At 43.7% G+C, this 21,443-nt stretch overlaps 1 protein-coding gene across 1 annotated transcript in view; it reads left to right on the top strand.

Moving 5' to 3' along the window:
* NEK1 (NIMA related kinase 1) overlaps positions 1–21,443 on the top strand; it is a 138,149-nt gene that overhangs the window by 72,681 nt on the left and 44,025 nt on the right. Inside the window, exons 23-25 of the mRNA XM_029910695.1 lie at positions 1,835–1,900; positions 1,996–2,224; positions 19,359–19,511. Coding sequence (XP_029766555.1) covers positions 1,835–1,900; positions 1,996–2,224; positions 19,359–19,511 — 448 coding nt within the window. The remainder of the gene's footprint in view (positions 1–1,834; positions 1,901–1,995; positions 2,225–19,358; positions 19,512–21,443) is intronic.

Here is a 21,443-nt window from a genome sequence, read left to right as displayed (position 1 = left end):
AGTTATGTAACCAAAAAACCCTACATTTGTAAGTTGCACTTTCATGATAAAGAGATTGCTCTACAGTACTTGTATGAGGTGAATTAAAAAATACTATTTCTTTTTTATCATTTTACAGTGCAAATATTTGTGATAAAAAATAATATAAAGTGAGCACTGTACACTTTGTATTCTGTCTTGTAATTGAAATAGATATATTTGAAATTGTAGAAAAACATTGAAATATATTTAACAAATTTCAATCGGTATTCTGTTGTTTAACAGTGCAATTAATCGTGATTAATTTTTTAATGTCAATTCATTTTTTGAGTTAATCGCATGAGTTAAATGCGGTTAATCAACAGCCCTAATTTAAATGAATATTGTGGCTACATTTCAGTCATTGTAGTAGCTTAAAAAAAGGTCTCATCAAACTTGACAATGATTTGCTCTTCCATTTCAATAGATAATTCTATTCAGTGGCACATTTGATCCTGAAAAATACCCTCCCAAAAAAACACCCTGATTTAATACCCACATTTTTGTGATAACCCTAAATCTTTTATCTTGTTGCTTAGTAACTGTTGGCAGGACGTACATTTTACTTTACAAGAACTCTGTTTTCATTACATCATTCAGTTGCTTATTTCCTTCTACTTCTTTCAACTTTTAAGCATGTTAAGTCAGATAAATTCATGCAGTGATGTTTGGTAATGCTTATCACTCACTTGCAATATTAATGAATAGTTGTCACATTTAGTATAGCAAGAAACAATCATTTAGTGAAATCAGTACCCTGAATTTTGAAAAGTGAGCTTCCTGAGTTTATATAGAACCTTATTATCACATATCCCACTTACATTCCAGGATTTTCTGTATTCTAGCAAACAATGCTCCTTAGTGCATTCGTCTCTCTTCAACATCCATTGGCAGCTGATTGTACCAACAGCAGTCGCCTTTTTCCACCCACTCTTTTTCCCCTCTAGAAAGTTGTAATTTTCTTGTTCCTAGTCACCATAACCTGAACTTTGATATCACTTGCCTTTGTTTATTCTAAACATTTTCATTTCACAGATTGAAAATGGTGCGTAATGTTTCTAATACCAAAACCTTTCAAATATTTAAGCTCCTATATATGTTTCTGTGTGACATAAAAGTTCAGAAATACTTGATAAAAATCTCAATGTAGCCATAAATAAGGAGCCACCATAAATTGGTGTTATATAGTTGCTAACATAATAGCATTTGTACTTTTTTGAAACAATTGTAGATCCATTTTTTTCTCTTCCTTCCTTCTTGATCTGGGTGACTACTTTTGATACTACTGATTTACTTTGTGCTCAAATATTGAGAAGATGATGGTTTCTCTCATTTTTCTCCGTACTTAAATCCAACCACTCTCTAGCCACTCCGTTTTTATTTGTAATGAAGATTTTATGTCTTCCCTTCCCTTTTCCTTTTTGTATAGGAGTACCTTAACTCTTTCCTTGCTCTTTATCTGTTCTTTCAGGAGTTACTCAATCTTAACTTCAGGCATAGATGTGAGTTTTCATAGATAATACCCTACTTTATCTCCCCCAGTTTATGTTCTAATCCTTCTTTTTACCATCTGCTTATACAGACTCTTGGCTTTTTAATTGTTAACTTCCAGGTACTGAATGTTTCAAAGACAAAATTTGTCCTAGAAATTCTCTGAGGGAAGCTACGTAATAAAAGTATTGTACAAGAATAAAAAGAGTGAACAGTTATCAGACAGATTTTTAGAAACCTTCTCCCAGTACAGACTATAAATATTCTAAAGATATTTTTCTGACTTCCTTTCTTGCATTGAATTTCGTGCTTCCTGGATCTACAGGATGAAAATACAACTGCTATCCAGGAGACCACAGAGGAAACAAAGAAGGCAGATCTTGCTGTGCAAGTTAGTCAAATTACATTTGGTTTTATTTGAGTTTCCTGTTCCTTTCCCTTCAGAATTTAGAATAATTTAACTGGTATACTTTTGCCCTTTTTCAGAATAAAAGAGAAATACTAAGAAGATTGAATCAAAATCTTAAAACACAGGAAGATGTAAAAGGAATAAAGGAGCCTAAAGACACCTGTGAGACAGCTGTGGCTGAAGAGAGTAAAGAAGAAGAAGAATATCCTCTTCTAGTAGATCGCAAGAAATGGGAGGTTGCAGCAGCTGAGCTGGTGGTTCCTCTTGCACAGCTAACTATGGAAGAATCGTTCTCGGGGACAGAGAGTAAGGGCTTGTCTTCACTACCCGCCTGGATCGGCGGGTAGAAATCGATCTCTCGGGGATTGAATTATCGCGTCTCGTTGGGACGCGACAATCGATCCCCAAATCGACGCGCATACTCGACCAGCCCAGGTAGGAGTAAGCGCCGTCGACGGGGGAGCTGCGGCGGTCAATTTGCCGCCGTCCTCACAGCGGGGTAAGTCCGATTGGATACGTCGAATTCAGCTACACTATTCACGTAGCTGAATTTGCGTATCTTAAATCGATCCCCCCCTAGTGTAGACCTAGCCTAAGCAAGCTTTCTGCTTTGCCTACCTGAGAATTTCCATGACTGATATTTAGGTGCCAATCTGTTGTGTATGGTATCAGTTCACCAGAATGAAAGTGCTCCTAATTATAACCTTTTCACTACCTAAATGGTTACTCTGCCTCTCGGTCCACATCTTTCAAAGACTTGAAGATGACTATATTCAAGGGCTGTCAAGCAATTAAAAAATAATAATTGCGCGATTAATCGCGCTGTTAATAATAGAATACCATTTATTTAAATATTTTTGGATGTTTTCTACTTTTTCAAATATATTGATTTCAATTACAACACAGAATACAAAGTATACAATGCTCACTTTATATTTATTTTTGATTACAAACATTTGCACTGTAAAAGAGAAAAGAAACAGCATTTTTCAGTTCACCTAATAAAAGTTTAGTAGTGCAATCTCTTTATCATGAAAGTTGAACTTAACAAATGTAGAATTATGTACAAAAAAACTGCATTCAAAAATAAAACAATGTAAAACTTTAGAGCCTACAAGTCTACTCAGTCCTACTTCTTGTTCAGCCAATCGCTCAGACAAACAAGTTTGGTTACAATTTGCAGGAGATATTGCTGCCCGCTTCTTGTTTACAGTGTCACATGAAAGTGAGAACAGGCTTTCCCATGGCACTGTTGTAGCTGGAGTTGCAAGATACTTATGTGCCAGATGTGCTGAAGATTCATATGTCCCTTCATGCTTCAACCATGCAGATGACGGGTTCTGCTCGATAACGATCCAAAGCAGAGCAGACTGATGCATGTTCATTTTTATCATCTGAGTCAGATGCCAGCAGCAGAAGGTTGATTTTCTTTTTTGGTGGTTCAGGTTCTGTAGTTTCCGCATCGGAGCGTTGCTCTGTTAAGACTTCTGAAAGCATGCTTCTCACCTTGTGTGTCTCAAATTTTGGATGGTACTTCAGAGTCTTAAACATTGGGTCAAGTGCTGTTGCTATTTTTAGAAACCTTCTTTGCGTTTTGTCAAATCTGCTGTGAAAGTGTTCTTAAAAAACAAACATATGCTGGGTCATCATCTGAGACTGCTATAACATGAAATATATGGCAGAATGCGAGTAAAACAGAACAGGAGACCTACACAATTCTCCACCAAGGAGTTCAGTCACAAATTTAATTAATGCATTATTTTTTTAATGAGCATCATCAGCACGGAAGCATGTCCTCTGGAACAATGGCTGAAGCATGAAGAGGCATATGAATCTTTAGCACATCTGGCACATAAATATCTTGTGATGCCAGCTACAACAGTGCCATACGAACACCTGTTCTCATTTTCTGGTGACATTGTAAACAAGAAGCAGGCAGCAGTATCTCCCTCTTAAAAGTAAACAAACTTGTTTGTCTTAGCTATTGGCTGAACAAGAAGTAGGACTGAGTGGACTTGTAGGCTCTAAAGTTTTACATTGTTTTGTTTTTGAGTGCAGTTATGTAACAAAAAAAAATCTACATTTGTAAGTTGCACTTTCATGATAAGGAGAGTGCACTACAGTACTTGTATGAGGTGAATTGAAAAATACTATTTCTTTATCATTTTTACAGTGCAAATATTTGTAATTAAAAATAATATAAAGTGAGCACTGTACACTTTGTATTCTATGTTGTAATAGAAATCCATATATTTGAAAATGTAGAAAAACAATTGGTATTCTATTGTTTAACATTGCGGTTAATCATGATTACTTTTTTTAGTCAATCGTGTGAGTTAACTGATTAATCGACATCCCTAATAGGTTCTATTTTGGTTAAGAATTGATGTACAAGTCAAGGGATTAACTAGTTTTATCGAGTTTGCCTCAAAGGAGTTAAGTTCTACTGTTAGAACAAATAGTTAACTGAGCTTGAGAGTTTGTGTAAAGTTATGCTGACTAACTCCCATTGCAGACTATCACTACAAGAATCTTTTTACACATTTATTAATCATACATAAGAAGGTAAAGCAGTTAAGGCATTTAAAACTTAAAAAGTGAAACAAAACCTCACCATTAAAATTTCCATGGTACCCTTTTCATTTTAGATGATATTGAAAGCCTTTGTTAGGAAAAAGAGACTCAGTTATAGGATGATTTGTTGTTACTCGGATCTGAACCCGTTTCTTTTTAAGAGAAGACAAAAAAAATTACAGAAGGAAAGAAACAGTATCAAAGATACTACAAAGATGCAGTTTGTCTTTTTCACTTGCATTTTAGCTGCTGGAAAATTTTCAGGCAAAACTCTTGCTTTTTTACGTATCTGGCTAAAGCATTATTTTTAGTTTGCCTCCTTGGTCACATTTTTGTTTTTGGAGGGGGGTGATGGATATATCAGCAGAAACCTTCAGTTCATACTTCAGATGTTCAGATATTGTTCAGTATTCAACCCAGTGGAGCTGGTGATGTCATCTGGCTTCCTTCTTCAGTGTGTTTGAGAATATCTTTCAGGATCAGGAAAACAGTGTAATGGCAAATTCCTGGGTCCCAGTATATGATGGTGAAGCATATTTCCTCCTGTTGTTCCTTCTCAAATAAGCTACCAAGTACACCCGAAAAAAAACAGATTTCATTCCATTAAAACTGATCATCTGGTGGTCTCATGTACAGGCACTTATTTTCATTTTAATATCATATTGGCCTGTGCCATTGCATTTTTTTTACTTTTAATCCTTAAAGTTTCCTAATTATAGATTTTTAGTTTATATAATTTGACTCTAATCTGTGATCATTTTTATAAAACAATTTATATACTGGTCACTATGGCCTCTTTGTTACCTTTTAGCCCCACCTCTTTGGACAGGCTAAAATTCTAGCCCAGAGTATCAGTCTCCACAGAGTTAAACTATCATTCTTCTTCGAGTGCTTTCTCATGTCCATTCCATGCTAGGTGTGTGTGCCCACACTGCGTGCAGAGTTGTCGGACATTTTTTCCCTTAGTGCTATCCGTAGGACTGGCTCTAGCACTCCTTGGAGCTGCACGCGCATGCAGTATAAGGGGCTCTGCTGGCTCTGCACCCTGTCAGTTCCTTCTTACCGCCTGTGATGGTTGCTTGGAATGATCCCTCCTGCTCTTGCAAGGCTTCTTTCCCAGTGGCTTGGACTTTTCTGTCATATATCATATAGTTATTGTAGTTAGTGTATATAGTTCTTTGCAAGTGTTTGTGTATATAGTGTGGTTAGTGGTCCTTCTCATTGAGGGACTTTCACCACTAGGGCTGACTTCAAGCTGTGTGCCTGCTCGGGCAAGCCCATGCCTGTGAGTGACCCACATTCTAGCTGTCTAAAGAGCCTCGGGAAAACTCAGATTTAAGAGAAGTGCCAGATATTCAGGTGCTTCAAACACGCACTCAAAAAGATAGAAACATTTGTCTGAAGGCCTTCCTCATGGAGGCAGCCTTCAAACCAGCCTCAGAGCTGAGCAGCTCCGAATAGGCGCCAAGCAGTTCGGCTTCTGTGTGAAGTGCTCCATTGGTTCCATGCTCCTCTTGGCACCATTCTCCATCCCTGGTGCCAAAGAAGAAACATAAGAAACAGCGTGCCGAGAGAGGGTGGTCTCCAGTGCCGAAAGGGGACAAGTGGGGCGTAGCTGGCGTCGTCAGACCCACACCAGGCCACTTGTCCTCCCAAGAGCCACTATTGGCTCCTGCGACTCTACCACAGCTCCAAGTCCAGTCTGGGATCCATCTCTGACTCCAGGGAGCAGTCATGGAACCTCATGCCTGTGGGCCTCTTCGACTCCAGAGGCTTTCCAGGCGGCAAAGAATCTGATGTCCCTCCCGATCCCGTCTACCCCGCAAGTTCCCTGCCAGCCAAGGCTACCAGGGATAAAAGGGATCCAGGGGTGGTGAGTTCCATCAAGGCACAGACCATGATAGCACCATCCAGAGGAAAACTCTCCATGGTACTTTTGCAATGGTCTCTGACACGTCATCAGTCACTGGTTCCCCAGCACTGCCTGGAGGCAGAAGCAGGATACTGCACTGTCCATGGTCTCTGAGGGAAGAATCTAGAATCCAGTTACGTATCTCTAACCCGCCAACGCTGTTGGGGAGGTACGATTTTAACCTGTGGGATTCAATGGCTAAAGTTAGTCTCCCCGCTACAGGAGTCGAGGCAGGAGTTCATGGCGATCCTGGAGGAAGACTGTGGCCAGGACCTCCCTCCAGGCAGTGCTGGACTCGGCCAACTCAGCAACCAGAACGATGGCGTCAGCCATGAGGCACAGTTCCTGGCTCCAATCATCTGGCCTCTCTTGGGTGCAGCAGTCCATCCAAGACCTCCCTATTCTCTGAATAAATGGACTCCAAGCTCCCTGGTCTCAAAGACTCGAGGGCCACGCTTTGCTCCCTGGGCCTTTAGATGCCCCAGCTTCCAGGAAGCATTTTAGGCCCCAGCAGCCTCCCTGATTCCCTGAGTCGTCCAGGCAGGAACCCTACAAAAGAAAAGGAAAGGGCTATAAATGTCAGCCCCTCCTTTCTGCCTCAGCTTCCCAGTTGGGCTCACATAGATACTCCATTGGGGCCAGGTAGGCCTTTTGAAGGTATGCCAGAGGATGGCATACCAGTTTTGACTCCAGATCCATTCCCCGTTTTGTTTTGGATCACCTGTTGCTCTTCCTAATATTTCCTAATCCCGAAAGCCAAGGTGGGGTCTACTGTCCGTCCTGGACCAGCATCGCCCCAACCCATATCTCAAGCAACTGAGGTTCCAAATGGTCTCCCTGGCCGTTGTCATTCCCGCCTTAGATCCAGGAGACTGGTATGCTGCCCTTGATTTGAAGGATGCTTATTTCCACTTTTCCATCTTCCGCAGACACAGGAGATTCCTTAAATTTGTGGTGGGTCATCTACCAATTCACCGCGCTTCCCTTTGGTCTTTCAGCAGCTCCCATGGGTTTTCATGAAGTGTATGATGGTGGTTGCAGCCTTCCTCAGACATCTAGGCATACAAGTCTACCTGTACCTCGACGACTGGCTGATCAAAGGCCACTCACAGGATCAAGTCCAGCACAGCATCAGCATAGTATAGGCCACCTTTCAGGCACGGGGCCTGTTAATAAATGTACAAAAGTCAACTTTGGTCCTGGTTCAGAGAACAGAGTTCATCGGGGTAGTGCTTGACTCCATCCAGGCCAATGCCTATTTACTGGAGACCAGATTCCCAACTATGTCGGACCTGATCTCCTAGGTCGCAACCCACCCTCTTACAACCACCTGGGTTTGTCTCAAACTGTTGAGTGACACGGCGGTATGTATCTATGTGGTGCAGTATGCACGGTTATGCCTCAGACCCCTGCAGATCTGTCTGAAATCAGTCTACTCCCCAGCAGACACCACTTGGACTCGGTATTCATGATTCTGCCGCCTGTCCTTTGCTTAGTTGGTGGAGAGACCCAGGTTCCATAATGAAAGGGTACCTTTTGCTGCCCCATATCCATTGGTAACCTTGGTTTTGGGTGCATCGGACCTGAAGTTGGGACCCCACTTCGAAAGTCTCAGAACCTCTGATCCCAGGAAGAACTCTCCCTGCACATAAATGTCAGGGAACTCAGTGGTACGTTTGGCTTGCCAGGTGTTTCTTCCCCAGATCTCATGCAAGGTGCTGCAGGTCTTGACGGACAAAATGGCCTCGATGTTTAACATCAACAAGCAGGGCGGAGCTCGATCTTGAGCCCTGTGCCAAGAGTCTGTAAGACTTGTGCATGAAACATGCCATTCACCTTAAGGCGTCACTTCTCCAAGGAGCCCAGTACACACAGAGGGATCACCTCAGCAGGTCCTTTTCCTCTCACCTCGAGTGGTCTCTTCACCCGGAGGTTGCCAGTGTTATTTTCCAGAAGTGGGGGCCTCCCAAGGTGGACTTGTTTGCCACCAGACAGAACAGGAAATGCCATCAGTTCTGTTTGCTGCACAGGCTCAACAGGGGCTCCCTCTCCAATGCCTTCCTGCTGTCTTGCCAGGAGCTAGGATTCACGATGTGACCGACTGCCGAGACTCATCAAGCCCTTCCTGCTTCTCCACGTGGGCTCCAATGATACTGCCAAGAATAACCTTGAACGGATCACTTCAGACTACGTGGCTCTGGGAAGAAAGATAAAGGAGTTTGAGGCACAAGTGGTGTTCTCATCCATCCTCCCTGTGGAAGGAAAAGGCCCGGGTAGAGACGGTTGAAATCGTGGAAGTCAACAAATGGCTACGCAGGTGGCGTCGGAGAGAAGGCTTTGGATTCTTTGACCATGGGATGGTGTTCCAAGAAGGAAGAGTGCTAGGCAGAGACGGGCTCCACCTAACGAAGAGAGGGAAGAGCAGCTTCGCAAGCAGGCTGACTAACCTAGTGAGGAGGGCTTTAAACTAGGCTCACTGGGGGAAGGAGACCAAAGCCCAGAGGTAAGTGGGGAAGTGGAATACTGTGAGGAAGCACGAGAAGGAGGGCGCAAGAGGGGAGGACTCCTGCCTCTCATTGAGAAAGCAGGACAAACAACGAGTTACCTTAAGTGCCTATACACAAATGCAAGAAGCCTGGGAAACAAGCAGGGAGAACTGGAAGTCCTGGCACAGTCAAGGAATTATGATGTGATTGGAATAACAGAGACTTGGTGGGATAACTCACATGACTGGAGTACTGTCATGGATGGATATAAACTGTTAAGGAAAGACAGGCAGGTCAGAAAAGGTGGGGGAGTTGCATTGTATGTAAGAGAGCAGTATGACTGTTCAGAGCTCCAGTCTGAAACCGCAGAAAAACCTGAGAGTCTCTGGATTAAGTTGAGAAGTGTGAGCAACAAGAGTGATGTCGTGGTGGGAGTCTGCTATAGACCACCAGACCAGGGGGATGAGGTGGACGAGGCTTTCTTCCGTCAACTAACCGAAGTTACTAGATCACAATCCCTGATTCTCATGGGAGACTTCAGTCACCGTGATATCTGCTGGGAGAGCAATACAGCGGTGCACAGACAATCCAGGAAGTTTTTGGAAAGTGTAGGGGACAATTTCCTGATGCAAGTGCTGGAGTAACCAACTACGGGCAGAGCTCTTCTTGACCTGCTGCTCACAAACCGGGAAGAATTAGTAGGGGAAGCAAAAGTGGTTGGGAACCTGGGAGGCAGTGACCATGAGATGGTCGAGTTCAGGATCCTGACACAAGGAAGAAAGGAGAGCAACAGAATATGGACCCTGGACTTCAGAAAAGCAGACTTTTACTCCCTCAGGGAACTGATGGGCAGGATCCCCTGGGAGAATAATATGAGGGGGAAAGGAGTCCAGGAGAGCTGGCTGTATTTTAAAGAATCCTAATTGAGGTTGCAGGAACAAACCATCCCGATGTGTAGAAAGAATAGTAAATATGGCAGGCGACCAGCTTGGCTTAACAGTGAAATCGTTGCTGATCTTAAACACAAAAAAGAAGCTTACAAGAAGTGGAAGCTTGGACAAATGACCAGGGAGGAGTATAAAAATATTGCTCAGGCATGCACGAGTGAAATCAGGAAGGCCAAATCACACTTGGAGTTGCAGCTAGCAAGAGATGTTAAGAGTAACAAGAAGGGTTTCTTCAGGTATGTTAGCGACAAGAAGGTGGTCAAGGAAAGCGTGGGCCCCTTACTGAATGAGGGAGGCAACCTAGTGATAGAGGATGTGGAAAAAGCTAATGTACTCAATGCTTTTTTTGCCTCTGTCTTCACGAACAAGATCAGCTCTCAGACTACTGCACTGGGCAGCACAGCATGGGGAGGAGGTGACCAGCACTCTGTGGAGAAAGAAGTGGTTCGGGTCTATTTAGAAAAGCTGGACGAGCACAAGTCCATGGGGCCAGATGCGCTGCATCTAATGGTGCTAAAGGAGTTGGCGGATGATATTGCAGAGCCATTGGCCATTATCTTTGAAAACTCATGGCAATTGAGGGAGGTCCCGGATGACTGGAAAAAGGCTAATGTAGTGCCCATCTTTAAAAAAGGGAAGGAGGAGGATCCGGGGAACTACAGGCCAGTCAGCCTCACCTCCAGTCCCTGGAAAAATCCTGGAGCAGGTCCTCAAGGAATCAATTCTGAAGCACTTAGAGGAGAGGAAAGTGATCGGGAACAGTCAGCATGGATTCACCAAGGGCAAGTCATGCCTGACGAACCTAATTGCCTTCTATGACGAGATAACTGGCTCTGTGGATGAGGGGAAAGCAATGGACGTCATATTCCTTGACTTTAGCAAAGCTTTTGATACGGTTTCCCACTGTATTCTTGCCGACAAGTTAAAGAAGTATGGGCTGGATGAATGGACTATAAGGTGGATAGAAATCTGGTTAGATGGTCGGGCTCAACGGGTAGTGATCAATGGCTCCATGTCTAGTTGGCAGCTGGTATCAAGCGGAGTGCCCCAAGGGTCGGTCCTGGGGCCGGTTTTGTTCAATATCTTCATTAATGATCTGTAGGATGGCGTGGACTGCACCCTCAGCAAGTTTGCAGATGACACTAAACTGGGGGGAGTGGTAGATACGCTGGAGGGTAGGGATAGGATACAGGGGGACCTAGACAAATTGGAGGATTGGGCCAAAAGAAACCTGATGAGGTTCAATAAGGACAAGTGCAGAGTCCTGCACTTAGGACGGAAGAATCCCATGCACTGCTATAGGCTAGGGACCTAATGGCTAGGCAGCAGTTCTGCAGAAAAGGACCTAGGGGTTACAGTGGACGAGAAGCTGGATATGAGTCTCATAGACTTTAAGGTTAGAAGGGACCATTATGATCATCTAGTCTGACCTCCTGCACAATGCAGGCCACCAAATCTCACCCACCCACTCCTGTAACAAACCCCTAACCTATGCCTGAGTTACTGAAGTCCTCAAATCGTAGTTTTAAAGACCTCAAGGGGCAGAGAATCCTCCAGCAAGTGACCTGTGACTCATGCTGCAGAGGAAGGCGAAAAACCTCCAGGGCCTCTGCCAATCTGCCCTGGAGGAAAATTCCTTCCTGACCCCAAATATGGCGATCAGTTAAACCCTAAGCATGTGGGCAAGACTCACCAGCCAGCACCCAGGAAAGAATTCTCTGTAGTAACTCAGATCCCACCCCATCTAACATCCCATCATAGATCATTGGGCATTTTAACTTGCTAATAATCAAAGATCAATTAATTGCCAAAAATAGGCTATCCCATCATACCATCCCCTCCATAAACTTATCAAGCTTAGTCTTGAAGCCAGATATGTCTTTTGCCCCCACTACTCCCTTTGAAAGGCTGTTCCAGAACTTCACTCCTCTAATGGTTAGAAACCTTTGTCTCATTTCAAGTCTAAACTTCCTAATGTCCAGTTTATATCCATTTGTTCTTGTGTCCACATTGGTACTAAGCTTAAATAATTCCTCTCCCTCCCTGATATTTATCCCTGTGATATATTTATAAAGAGCAATCATATCTCTCCTCAGCCGCCTTTTGGTTAGGCTAAACAAGCCAAGCTCTTTGAGTCTCCTTTCATAAGACAGGTTTTCCGTTCCTCGGATCATCCTAGTAGCCCTTCTCTGTATCTGTTCCAGTTTGAATTCATCCTTCTTAAACATGAGAGACCAGAACTGCACACAGTATTCCAGATGAAGTCTCACCAGTGCCTTGTATAACGGTACTAACACCTCCTTATCTTTACTGGAAATACCTCGCCTGATGCATCCCAAGACCGCATTAGCTTTTTTAACGGCCATATCACATTGGCGGCTCATAGTCATCCTGTGATCAACCAATACTCCGAGGTCCTTCTCCTCCTCTGTTACTTCCAACTGATGTGTCCCCAATTTATAACCAAAATTCTTGTTATTAATCCCTAAATGCATGACCTTGCACTTTTCATTATTAAATTTCATGCTATTACTCCAGTTTACGAGGTCATCCAGATCTTCCTGTATGATATCCCGGTCCTTCTCTGTATTAGCAATACCTCCCAGCTTTGTCATCCGTGCCAAGGTCAGTAATAAAAAGATTAAATAAGATTGGTCCCAAAACCGATCCCTGAGGAACTCCAGTAGTGACCTCCTTCCAGCCTGACAGTTCACCTTTCATTACAACCTGTTGTAGTCTCCCCTTTAACCAGTTCCTTATCCACCTTTCAATTTTCATATTGATCCCCATCTTTTCCAATTTAGCTAATAATTCCCCATGTGGAACCCTATCAAATTCCTTACTGAAGTCGAGGTAAATTAGATCCACTGCCTTTCCTTTGTCTAAAAAATCTGTTACCTTCTCAAAGAAGGAGATCAGGTTGGTTTGGCACGATCTACCTTTTGTAAAACCATGTTGTGTTTTGTCCCAATTACCATTGACCTCAATGTCCTTAAGTACTTTCTCCTTCAAAAAATTTTCCAAGACCTTGCATACTACAGATGTCAAACTAACAGGCCTATTGTTACTCGGATCACTTTTTTTTCTTTCTTAAAAATAGTAACTATGTTAGCAATTCTCCAGTCGTACGGTACAACCCCTGAGTTTACAGATTCATTAAAAATTCTTGCTAATGGGCTAGCAATTTCATGTGCCAGTTCCTTTAATATTCTTGGATGAAGATTATCTGGGCCCCCCAGTTTAGTCCCATTAAGCTCTTCGAGTTTGGCTTCTGTCTCGGATGTGGTAATATCTACCTCCATATCCTCATTTCCCATTTGTCATCCTACCATTATCCGTAAGCTCCTCATTAAAGACTGAGGCAAAGTATTTGTTTAGATATTGGGCCATGCCTAGATTATCCTTAACCTCCACTCCATCCTCAGTGTTTAGCAGTCCCACTTCTTCTTTCTTTGTTTTCTTCTTATTTATATGGGTATAGAACCTTTTACTATTGGTTTTAATTCCCTTTGCAAGGTCCAACTCTACATGGCTTTTGGCCTTTCTCACTTAATCCCTACATGTTCTGACCTCAATAAGGTAGCTTTCCTTGCTGATCCTTCCCATCTTCCACTCCTTGTAGGCGTTCTGCTTTTTCTTAATCACCTCTCTGAGATGCTTGCTCATCCAGCTTGGTCTACAACTCGTGCCTATGAATTTTTTCCCCTTTCTTGGGATGCAGGCTTCTGATAGTTCCTGCAACTTTGACTTGAAGTAATTCCAGGCCTCCTCCACCTTTAGATCCACAAGTTCTTCAGTCCAATCCACTTCCCTAACTAATTTCCTTAATTCTTTAAAGTTAGCCCTTTTAAAATCAAAAACCCTAGTCCCAGATCTATTTTTGTTTATCCTTCCATTTAGTTTAAACTGAATTCGGTCATGATCACTCGAACCAAGGTTGTCCCCTACAACCATTTCTTCTATGAGGTCCTCACTACTCACCAAAACCAAATCTAAAATGGCATCCCCTCTTGTTGGTTCTTCAACTACTTGGTGAAGGAATCCATCAGCTATCGCATCCAGGAAAATCTGAGCCCTATTGTTATTACTAGCACTTGTCCTCCAGTCTATATCTGGGAAGTTAGTCTCCCATGATCACACAAATCCCATGGGTGTTTACTTCATTAAAAACATTAAAGAGGTCTCTATCCATATCCAAATTGGATCCCGGCGGTCTGTAGCACACCCCAAGCACTATCTCAGGGGAGGCTCTAGTAGCTTTCTTCCCCAATGTGATTTTTGCCCAGACAGACTCTGTCTTAGCCATTCCATCCCTTCTTATTTCTTTACGGTCTACCTCATCATTGATATACAATGCTACTCCACCACCTTTGCCTTTATTTTTGTCTTTCCTAAACAGCACATAGCCTTCAATACCTGTACTCCAGTCATGACTACTATTCCACCAAAAACAACAAGGAGTCTGGAGGCACCTTAAAGACTAACAGATTTATTTGGGCATAAGCTTTCGTGGGTAAAAACCTCACTTCTTCGGATGCATAGACCAATTCCCAACTAAATCATCCCAGCCAGGGCTTTGTCAAGCCTGACCTTAAAAACTTCTAAGGAAGGAGATTCCACCACCTCCGTAGGTAACTCTATGGATCCAAAGAAGTGAGGTTTTTACCCACGGAAGCTTATGTCCAAATAAATCTGTTAGTCTTTAAGGTGCCAACAGACTCCTTGTTTTTGTAGATACAGACTAACACGGCTACCCCCTGATACTATTCCACCATGTTTCTGTTATCCCTATAATATCTGGTTTCATTTCCTGCACCAGTAGCTCTAGTTCCTCCATTTTGTTACCTAGGCTCCTCACATTAGTGTACAAACATCTTAATTTTTGCCATTTGGCTTCACTGACATTCTTTACTCGATTAGGCACAGACATTCTACCGCCAGTATCACCTATTAGACTGGTATCTACACTACCTTTCCTCCTTATGTCCATTCTCATACCCATGGCTGTATCCTTTCTTACTTTGTTTTCTTCCTTCTCAATGTTAAAATCCGGCGTGGAGATTACCTGGACATCTCCCAACCATATCCCCCAAATTCCTAGTTTAAAGCTCTCTCAATCAGTTGTGCCAGCCTCCATCCTAGAAGTCTATCTCCCTCCTTACTCAGGTGAAGTCCATCCCGAGAGAACAGTCCTCTGTCCATGAATGCTTCCCAGTGGCCATACATCCCAAAGCCCTCCTTATAGCACCACTGCCTGAGCCATCTGTTGGTCGCCATAATTTTGTCACACCTTTGTTGCCCTTCTCTAGGAACAGGCAGAATCCCACTGAAGATCATCTGAGCCTCGATTTCCTTAAGCGTCTTCCCCAGCCTGGCATAGTCTCCCTTGATACGTTCCAGCAAGAATCTAGCTGTATCATTTGTTCCCACATGAAGGACAATCAGCGGATTCTTTCTTGCTCCTGTTAGGATCCTTTTCAGCCTGAGGTCGACATCCCGTATCTTAGCACCCGGCAGACAGCACACCTTTCTGTTGTCCGGATCAGCTCTAGTTACAGGCCTGTCTATTCTTCTCAGTAAGGAGTCCCCAATCACGTAGACCTGCCTTTTCCTGGTGATAGTGCGATTCTCCGGTCTATCCCCTGCTCCCTCTGGCTGCAAGTCCTCTCGATTTCTATTGTCCCTTGCAATCCTCTGCAACCTATCCCGTATCTTCCTGGGGCTCATATTTGGTGTTATCTCCATTGACTCTTCCCCTCTTCCTATAGGACTAGCTGCTCTTCTCTTCTTCCTTGCCCTCTCACCTTCAGCAACCACCTGCTGTGCCCCTTCTTCATTTTCCAACTCTGCAAACCTGTTCCTGAGCTCTCTTTCTCCTTTACTAGCCAGTTTTTTCCTCTGCCTGGTTCTCTTAGTCACATGCTTCCACTGTCCACTTTCCTCACCCAGCAGTCTCCCCTCAGAATTTTTTGGTCCTGCTTCCATCTGCAAGTCTGAGCTTTTTCCTTCAGCCTCCTCATGTCTTTGCTTCATCATCTGCTCGAACCCCCTTCTAAACTCAACCAGAGTTTCCACCTGCATCTCCAATCCTCAGATCTTTTCTTCCATCAGCTCTATCAGGCGGCACTTCATGCAGACGAAACTCTTTTCAGATACCCCCTCCAGGATCATGTACATGCCGCAGCTTCCACATCCAGTCATCCTCATTGTGTCTTCCAGTGCTTGGATCACTACCACTGCTGCCTCTGTCTGAGTCGACAGTATGCCCTTGTTGCCAAGAAGCCTAACGGCATTTTGGGCTGTATAAGTAGGGGCATTGCCAGCAGATCGAAGGACGTGATTATTCCCCTGTATTTGACATTGGTGAGGTCTCATCTGGAATACTGTGTCCAATTTTGGGCCCCACACTACAAGAAGGATGTGGAAAAATTGGAAAGAGTCCAGCGAAGGGCAACAAAAATGATTAGGGGACTGGAGCACATGACTTATGACGAGAGGCTGAGGGAACTGGGTTTGTTTAGTCTGCAGAAGAGAAGAATGAGGGGGGATTTGATAGCTGCTTTCAGCTACCTGAAAGGGGGTTCGAAAGAGGATGGATCTAGACTGTTCTCAGTGGTGGCAGATGACAGAACAAGGAGCAATGGTCTCAAGTTGCAGTGGGGGAGGTTTAGGTTGGATATTAGGAAAAACTTTTCCACTAGGAGGGTGTTGAAGCACTGGAATGGGTTACCTAGGGAGGTGGTGGAATCTCCTTCCTTAGAGGTTTTTAAGGTCAGGCTTGACAAAGCCCTGGCTGGGATGATTTAGTTGGGGATTGGTCCTGCTTTGAGCAGGGGATTGGACTAGACGGCTTCCTGAGGTCCCTTCCAACCCTGATACTCTATTCTATGTGGGTAGACCTTCCCACTGATCCCCTTGGTTTACAAGGACCTCCTAAAGATCAACCGGGACAAGGTGAAGGTTATCCTGATAGCTGCGGCATGGCCACACCAGCTTTCGTTCGGCAAGCTTCTGGACCTCTCAGTGGCAGCTCCTCTTGCGCTCCCACCCCGTCCAGACTTGATTTCACAAGACTATGGCCAATTGCTTCACCCGAATCTCACCTCCTTGTACCTGTACCAGCCTGGTTGCTTCGTGGCTGAACTCTGAAGAGCAGGCCTGCTTGAAGAAGTTTTGACAAGTCTTGCTAGGTAGCAGAAAGCCTGCCACCATGGCCACCTACTTGGCTAAGTGGAGACATTTCACTTTTTGGGCCTCCGAACGGAATCTTTCTCCATCCCAGTCTTCTCTGTAGTCTGTCTTGGACTATCTGCTCCACCTAAAACATCAAGATCTGGCGCTCATCTATTAAGGTTCACTTGGCAGTCATTTTTGCCTTTCACCCTCCAGTGCAGGGCAGATCAGTGTTCTCCCACAAGATGAATATCAGGTTTCTCAAGGGCTTGGAAAGACTCTATCCTCAGGTTCATGAACTGATTTCCACAATGGGACTTAAACCTGGTCTTGTCAAAGCTCACGGGGCCTCCATTTGAGCTGCTAGCATCTTGTTCCATACTGCTTCGCTCTTGGAAGGTTGCCTTCCTCTTGGCAATCACCTCAGCCAGAAGGGTATCTGAGATCAAAGCCTTGTTGTCAGAACCCCTTTATATGGTGATCTTCAAGGACAAGGTCCAGCTACACCCCCATCCGGCCTTCCTACCGAAGGTGGTGTCGCAATTCCACAACAACCAGGACATTTTTCTTTCAGTCTTCTTTCTGAAACCTCACAAGACCACCGAGGAGCATTGGTTCCATACATTAGACATTTAGCAGGCCCTAGCCTTCTATAACGAGAGGACTAAGCCCTTCTGCAAATCTACACAATTCTTTATAGCAGTAGCAGGAAAGATGAGAGGGCTGCCAGTGTCATCCCAAAGAATCTTATCCTGGATATCCGCCTGTATCGGGGCTTGTTATGAGCAGGCGAAGGCTCCGCCTCCAGCCATCATGAATGCTCATTCCACAAGAGCTCAGGCTTCGTCAGCAGCATTCCTCTCACAAGTACCAGTCCAGGACATTTGCAGAGCTACAATATGATCGTCGGTCCATACCTTCGCGTCCCACTACGCCATCACCCAGCAGGCCCGTGACGATGCCAGTTTTGGAAGAGCAGTGTTGTAATCAGTACATCCATAAACTCCAAGCCCACCTCCAAGGGGTACTGCTTGAGTCACCTAGCATGGAATGGCCATGACCACGCACTCAAAGGGAAAAAAAAAAAATAGTTACTAATCTTTTGTAACGGTTGTTCTTCAAGATGTGTTGCTCATGTCCATTCCATGACCCACCTTCCTACCCCTCTGTCAGCAATATCAGTAGGAAAAATGGTGAGATGGTGCAGAGCCGGCGGTGCTCCTTATACCTGTGCATATGTGCATGGCTCCAGGTGGCACTAGAACCAGTCTGAGGGATACCACTAAGGGGAAAATCTCTGGCAACTGTGCATGCGGCAGACACACCTAGCATGGAATGGACATGAGCAACACATCTTTAAGAACAACAGTTACGAAAGGTTAGTAATCATTTTTTCTTCTGATGGGTGTATGCCATCTCAAAAGGACTAGAAGATATAATAGAAGAAATTTTTCAATTTACATTTATTACTTTTATTTTAGTTTTTTATGTTGGACCCTTTCTTAGTTTAAGCTTGATAGAATTCCTGATATTGTTGATCAAGCCTAATACTCTTAAATTCTGTCTCCTCCATGTCTGATGGTTTTAAAAAGTGGGAGTTCCCCTTCTCCCTAGCAACTGATTTTTTGGCTCTATACTAAAGTGCAGGACTGCTGTTCAGGAAGAATGTTGCAAAATCCTCTGCTTTTAAGCATGAATAAAATGGGAGGCTCAGTCTCCCTTTGCAGCAGAGCCTTTCAAAAGATATTTTTTTTAATTTAAACTGAGTTTATCTAATTTTCTTTATTCTGTTGGGTGCATTTCTCAAAGTTATTTTCAAATATATATTTTTGGAGAGTTTGAGGGCTTCTGAGGCAGCACCTTCCTTTGTGTCCCCCCCCCCCCCCGTTTCTTCTGAAATGGCAGACACAGACTGCAAAATAAGGGTAAGAAATGTTCCTATTGTCCCTTCCTTCCCCAAAAGGCAAGTTCCTTGGGGCAGAGGTGAAGTTCTTGGTATGAAGTCCAGGTCTGCATAAGCCAGTTCAAAAGGCTGTGGAAAATTCCCCTCTTTGTTTGGCTTACCCACATTACCTCAGGTACTGAAAACTAACAAACAAAAAAGACACCAACTCCTTCTGACTAAAACATATTGGTGGGTCTGCTGTTATGATTAAGTGGAAATTTCAGGGGAAACTTTTTAAGCTGGTGGCCAGAGAGAGATTCTTCCAGTGTTTAGATTTAATCAGGGATCTATCTTTACAGGCTCGTGTGTTCAAAATAAAAAGCAATATACATAGTCGTTCCTTGATTTTATAGGATTGTGAACAAAGATGATAAACGTATTTGTTCTTCATGATTCCCAACAGGGCAGACCATGGGGGAAGTAATTAAACTAGATGTTGGTGAACCCCAGAGGAAAGTTTGGGGCAAAAGCCCTACTGATTCAGTGCTGAAGATACTGGGAGAAGCAGAGTTACAGCTTCAAACTGAATTACTGGAGGAAATAACTATCACAAATGGTAAGCAGGAATTGCGGGTTGTCTGAACTGCAGGGTTAGAAAATTACCTTGCATTGGGCTTATGAGAGTAATGTTTTTTCCTGTTGAACTACTTATCACAATATAATATGATTTGGCTAGTTCTTCTTCGAGTGATGGTCCCTATTGTATTCCACTGAGGGTTCACATGCACCTGGAATCAGAATTTGAAAGAAGTGTCCGTTGGTCCGCACGTATGCCTGGCTCGCCTTGTGCTTCTATCGAAGGGGATAAAGGGTGGGGCGGGCAGACTGCGTCTCCAGTTCCTTCTCCGCAGCGCATGGTCTGGATCGGAAGTTCGTGTCCTAAGCTCTGACGCACTTCTAAAAGATGGTTGTAAATAGTTTGATTTTTTTTTATGGCAGTTTTACCAGTTTTGTTTTCCTTTTAGTTTTAAAAGTTAATAGTTTTAGCAATTGTTTTAGATAAACTTTAGGCTTTCACCCATGCCTCCCCCCTGCACCCTCCTCTATATCCATACACAAGAACTACACTATGACCAGAATTTTGGGCTTCAAACTCTGTGCCTCCGGTCCATGATCCTTCTTGGTCAGTGGTGACCACCAATGCTGTCTCTGCTGCCTGGGAGAAGATCATATTCGTGTCCAGGTGCAGTATTTGCTAGTCTTTCCCCAGCTGTGCCTGAGAAGGCTGGGCACTTAGCCTCCAGAAGCATCTCATGGAACTTGCCATGAAACCACATTTAGACCCAGGCCAGAGGAACCCCTGCCCTCCCCCGCAATATATTGGTCTGATTCAGCAAGGAGCATGCTTCCCGCTACTATGGCTGACCCCAGTGCTGGTGGAACCACCCCCTGAGACCCCAGGGTGGGACCTAGCTGGGAGATGAGGAAGCACTCCCATAAGCATGGGACTAAGTCTTCCTCCACTAGCTTGGCTCACGGGGATGGAATACTTTCCAAGTCTCACAGGCACGAGAAAAAGACCCATAAACAATGAGATCCAGTGGTTTCGGACGGTACTGACGATTCATTGCCATCTCTGGCATCCCCATAAGATGTGGATGAACATACACTAGTTTCAAATTCTCTGACTCCAGGTGCATGGTGTGCATGCATAACCCCCCAGTGGAATACAGATAAGGAACACACATCTCTAAGAACTTCCAGTTACAGGTAAGTAACTGCCACTTATTTTTCAGGTAGGATTTTAGTTAACAAGAGCATAAGTCCACTATTCAGCTGAATTCTTTTCAGCAGCTGTTGTTCAATACGGACCACTTGCTTTTGTGTTGAGGACTCCTTCCTCGCAATAGAAATTTATTCCGTCCCTGTTTGTTCCTTCCTCTTTCATCTTCTCCCTCATTCCCACTCTCATATATCAATTGTGATAAATACAAAGAAACAAAATGAAACTTGACAGAGAAACAGGATGCTAAAAAGGACTGTGAAAGGCGGGAAATTTAATTTTGTTGAAGCAAATTTGAAGTTGCTTCAAAATATTAGACTATCTGGACCTGTGGGGTTTTTTTGGTTGTTGTTTAAATGAATAGCCTCCATTGGACAAATAAAAATCTGTTATTATTTAGCACCATAATCTTCTTGTCTCTCTCAATTCAGGATTAGACGTCTGGCAAAGTGGAATAGTTTGGACAAAAAAGGAGTCATTCTTTAAAACCCGTATCTTGGCACTCTTGTGTTCTAATATTAGATAAATATATTGAGCTCCTCACCTATCAATCCTGGCACTTCCAAAGCAGCTATCTCTGATAGGATTGATATCTTTCCCCTCTGTTCTTTGGCCTCTGGCTTTTTATTTTTATTTCCGCCTCCCCCTCCCCGCTTCTGCTTCCAGATGCTGATAGTGTTTCAACATCTACTGTTAATTTCTTTCCTCGTGATTCTCCACTGAGACAGTGGACCATGCTGTCCTGGCAGAGAGACACAAATCAGT

This window comes from Terrapene carolina, unplaced genomic scaffold (assembly GCF_002925995.2).
Source record: "Terrapene carolina triunguis isolate 2854851 unplaced genomic scaffold, T_m_triunguis-2.0 Scaffold66, whole genome shotgun sequence".
Lineage (NCBI taxonomy): Eukaryota > Metazoa > Chordata > Testudines > Emydidae > Terrapene > Terrapene triunguis.
Note: the sequence above shows the minus strand (reverse complement) of the source record. Positions and strands in the feature narration are given on the sequence as shown.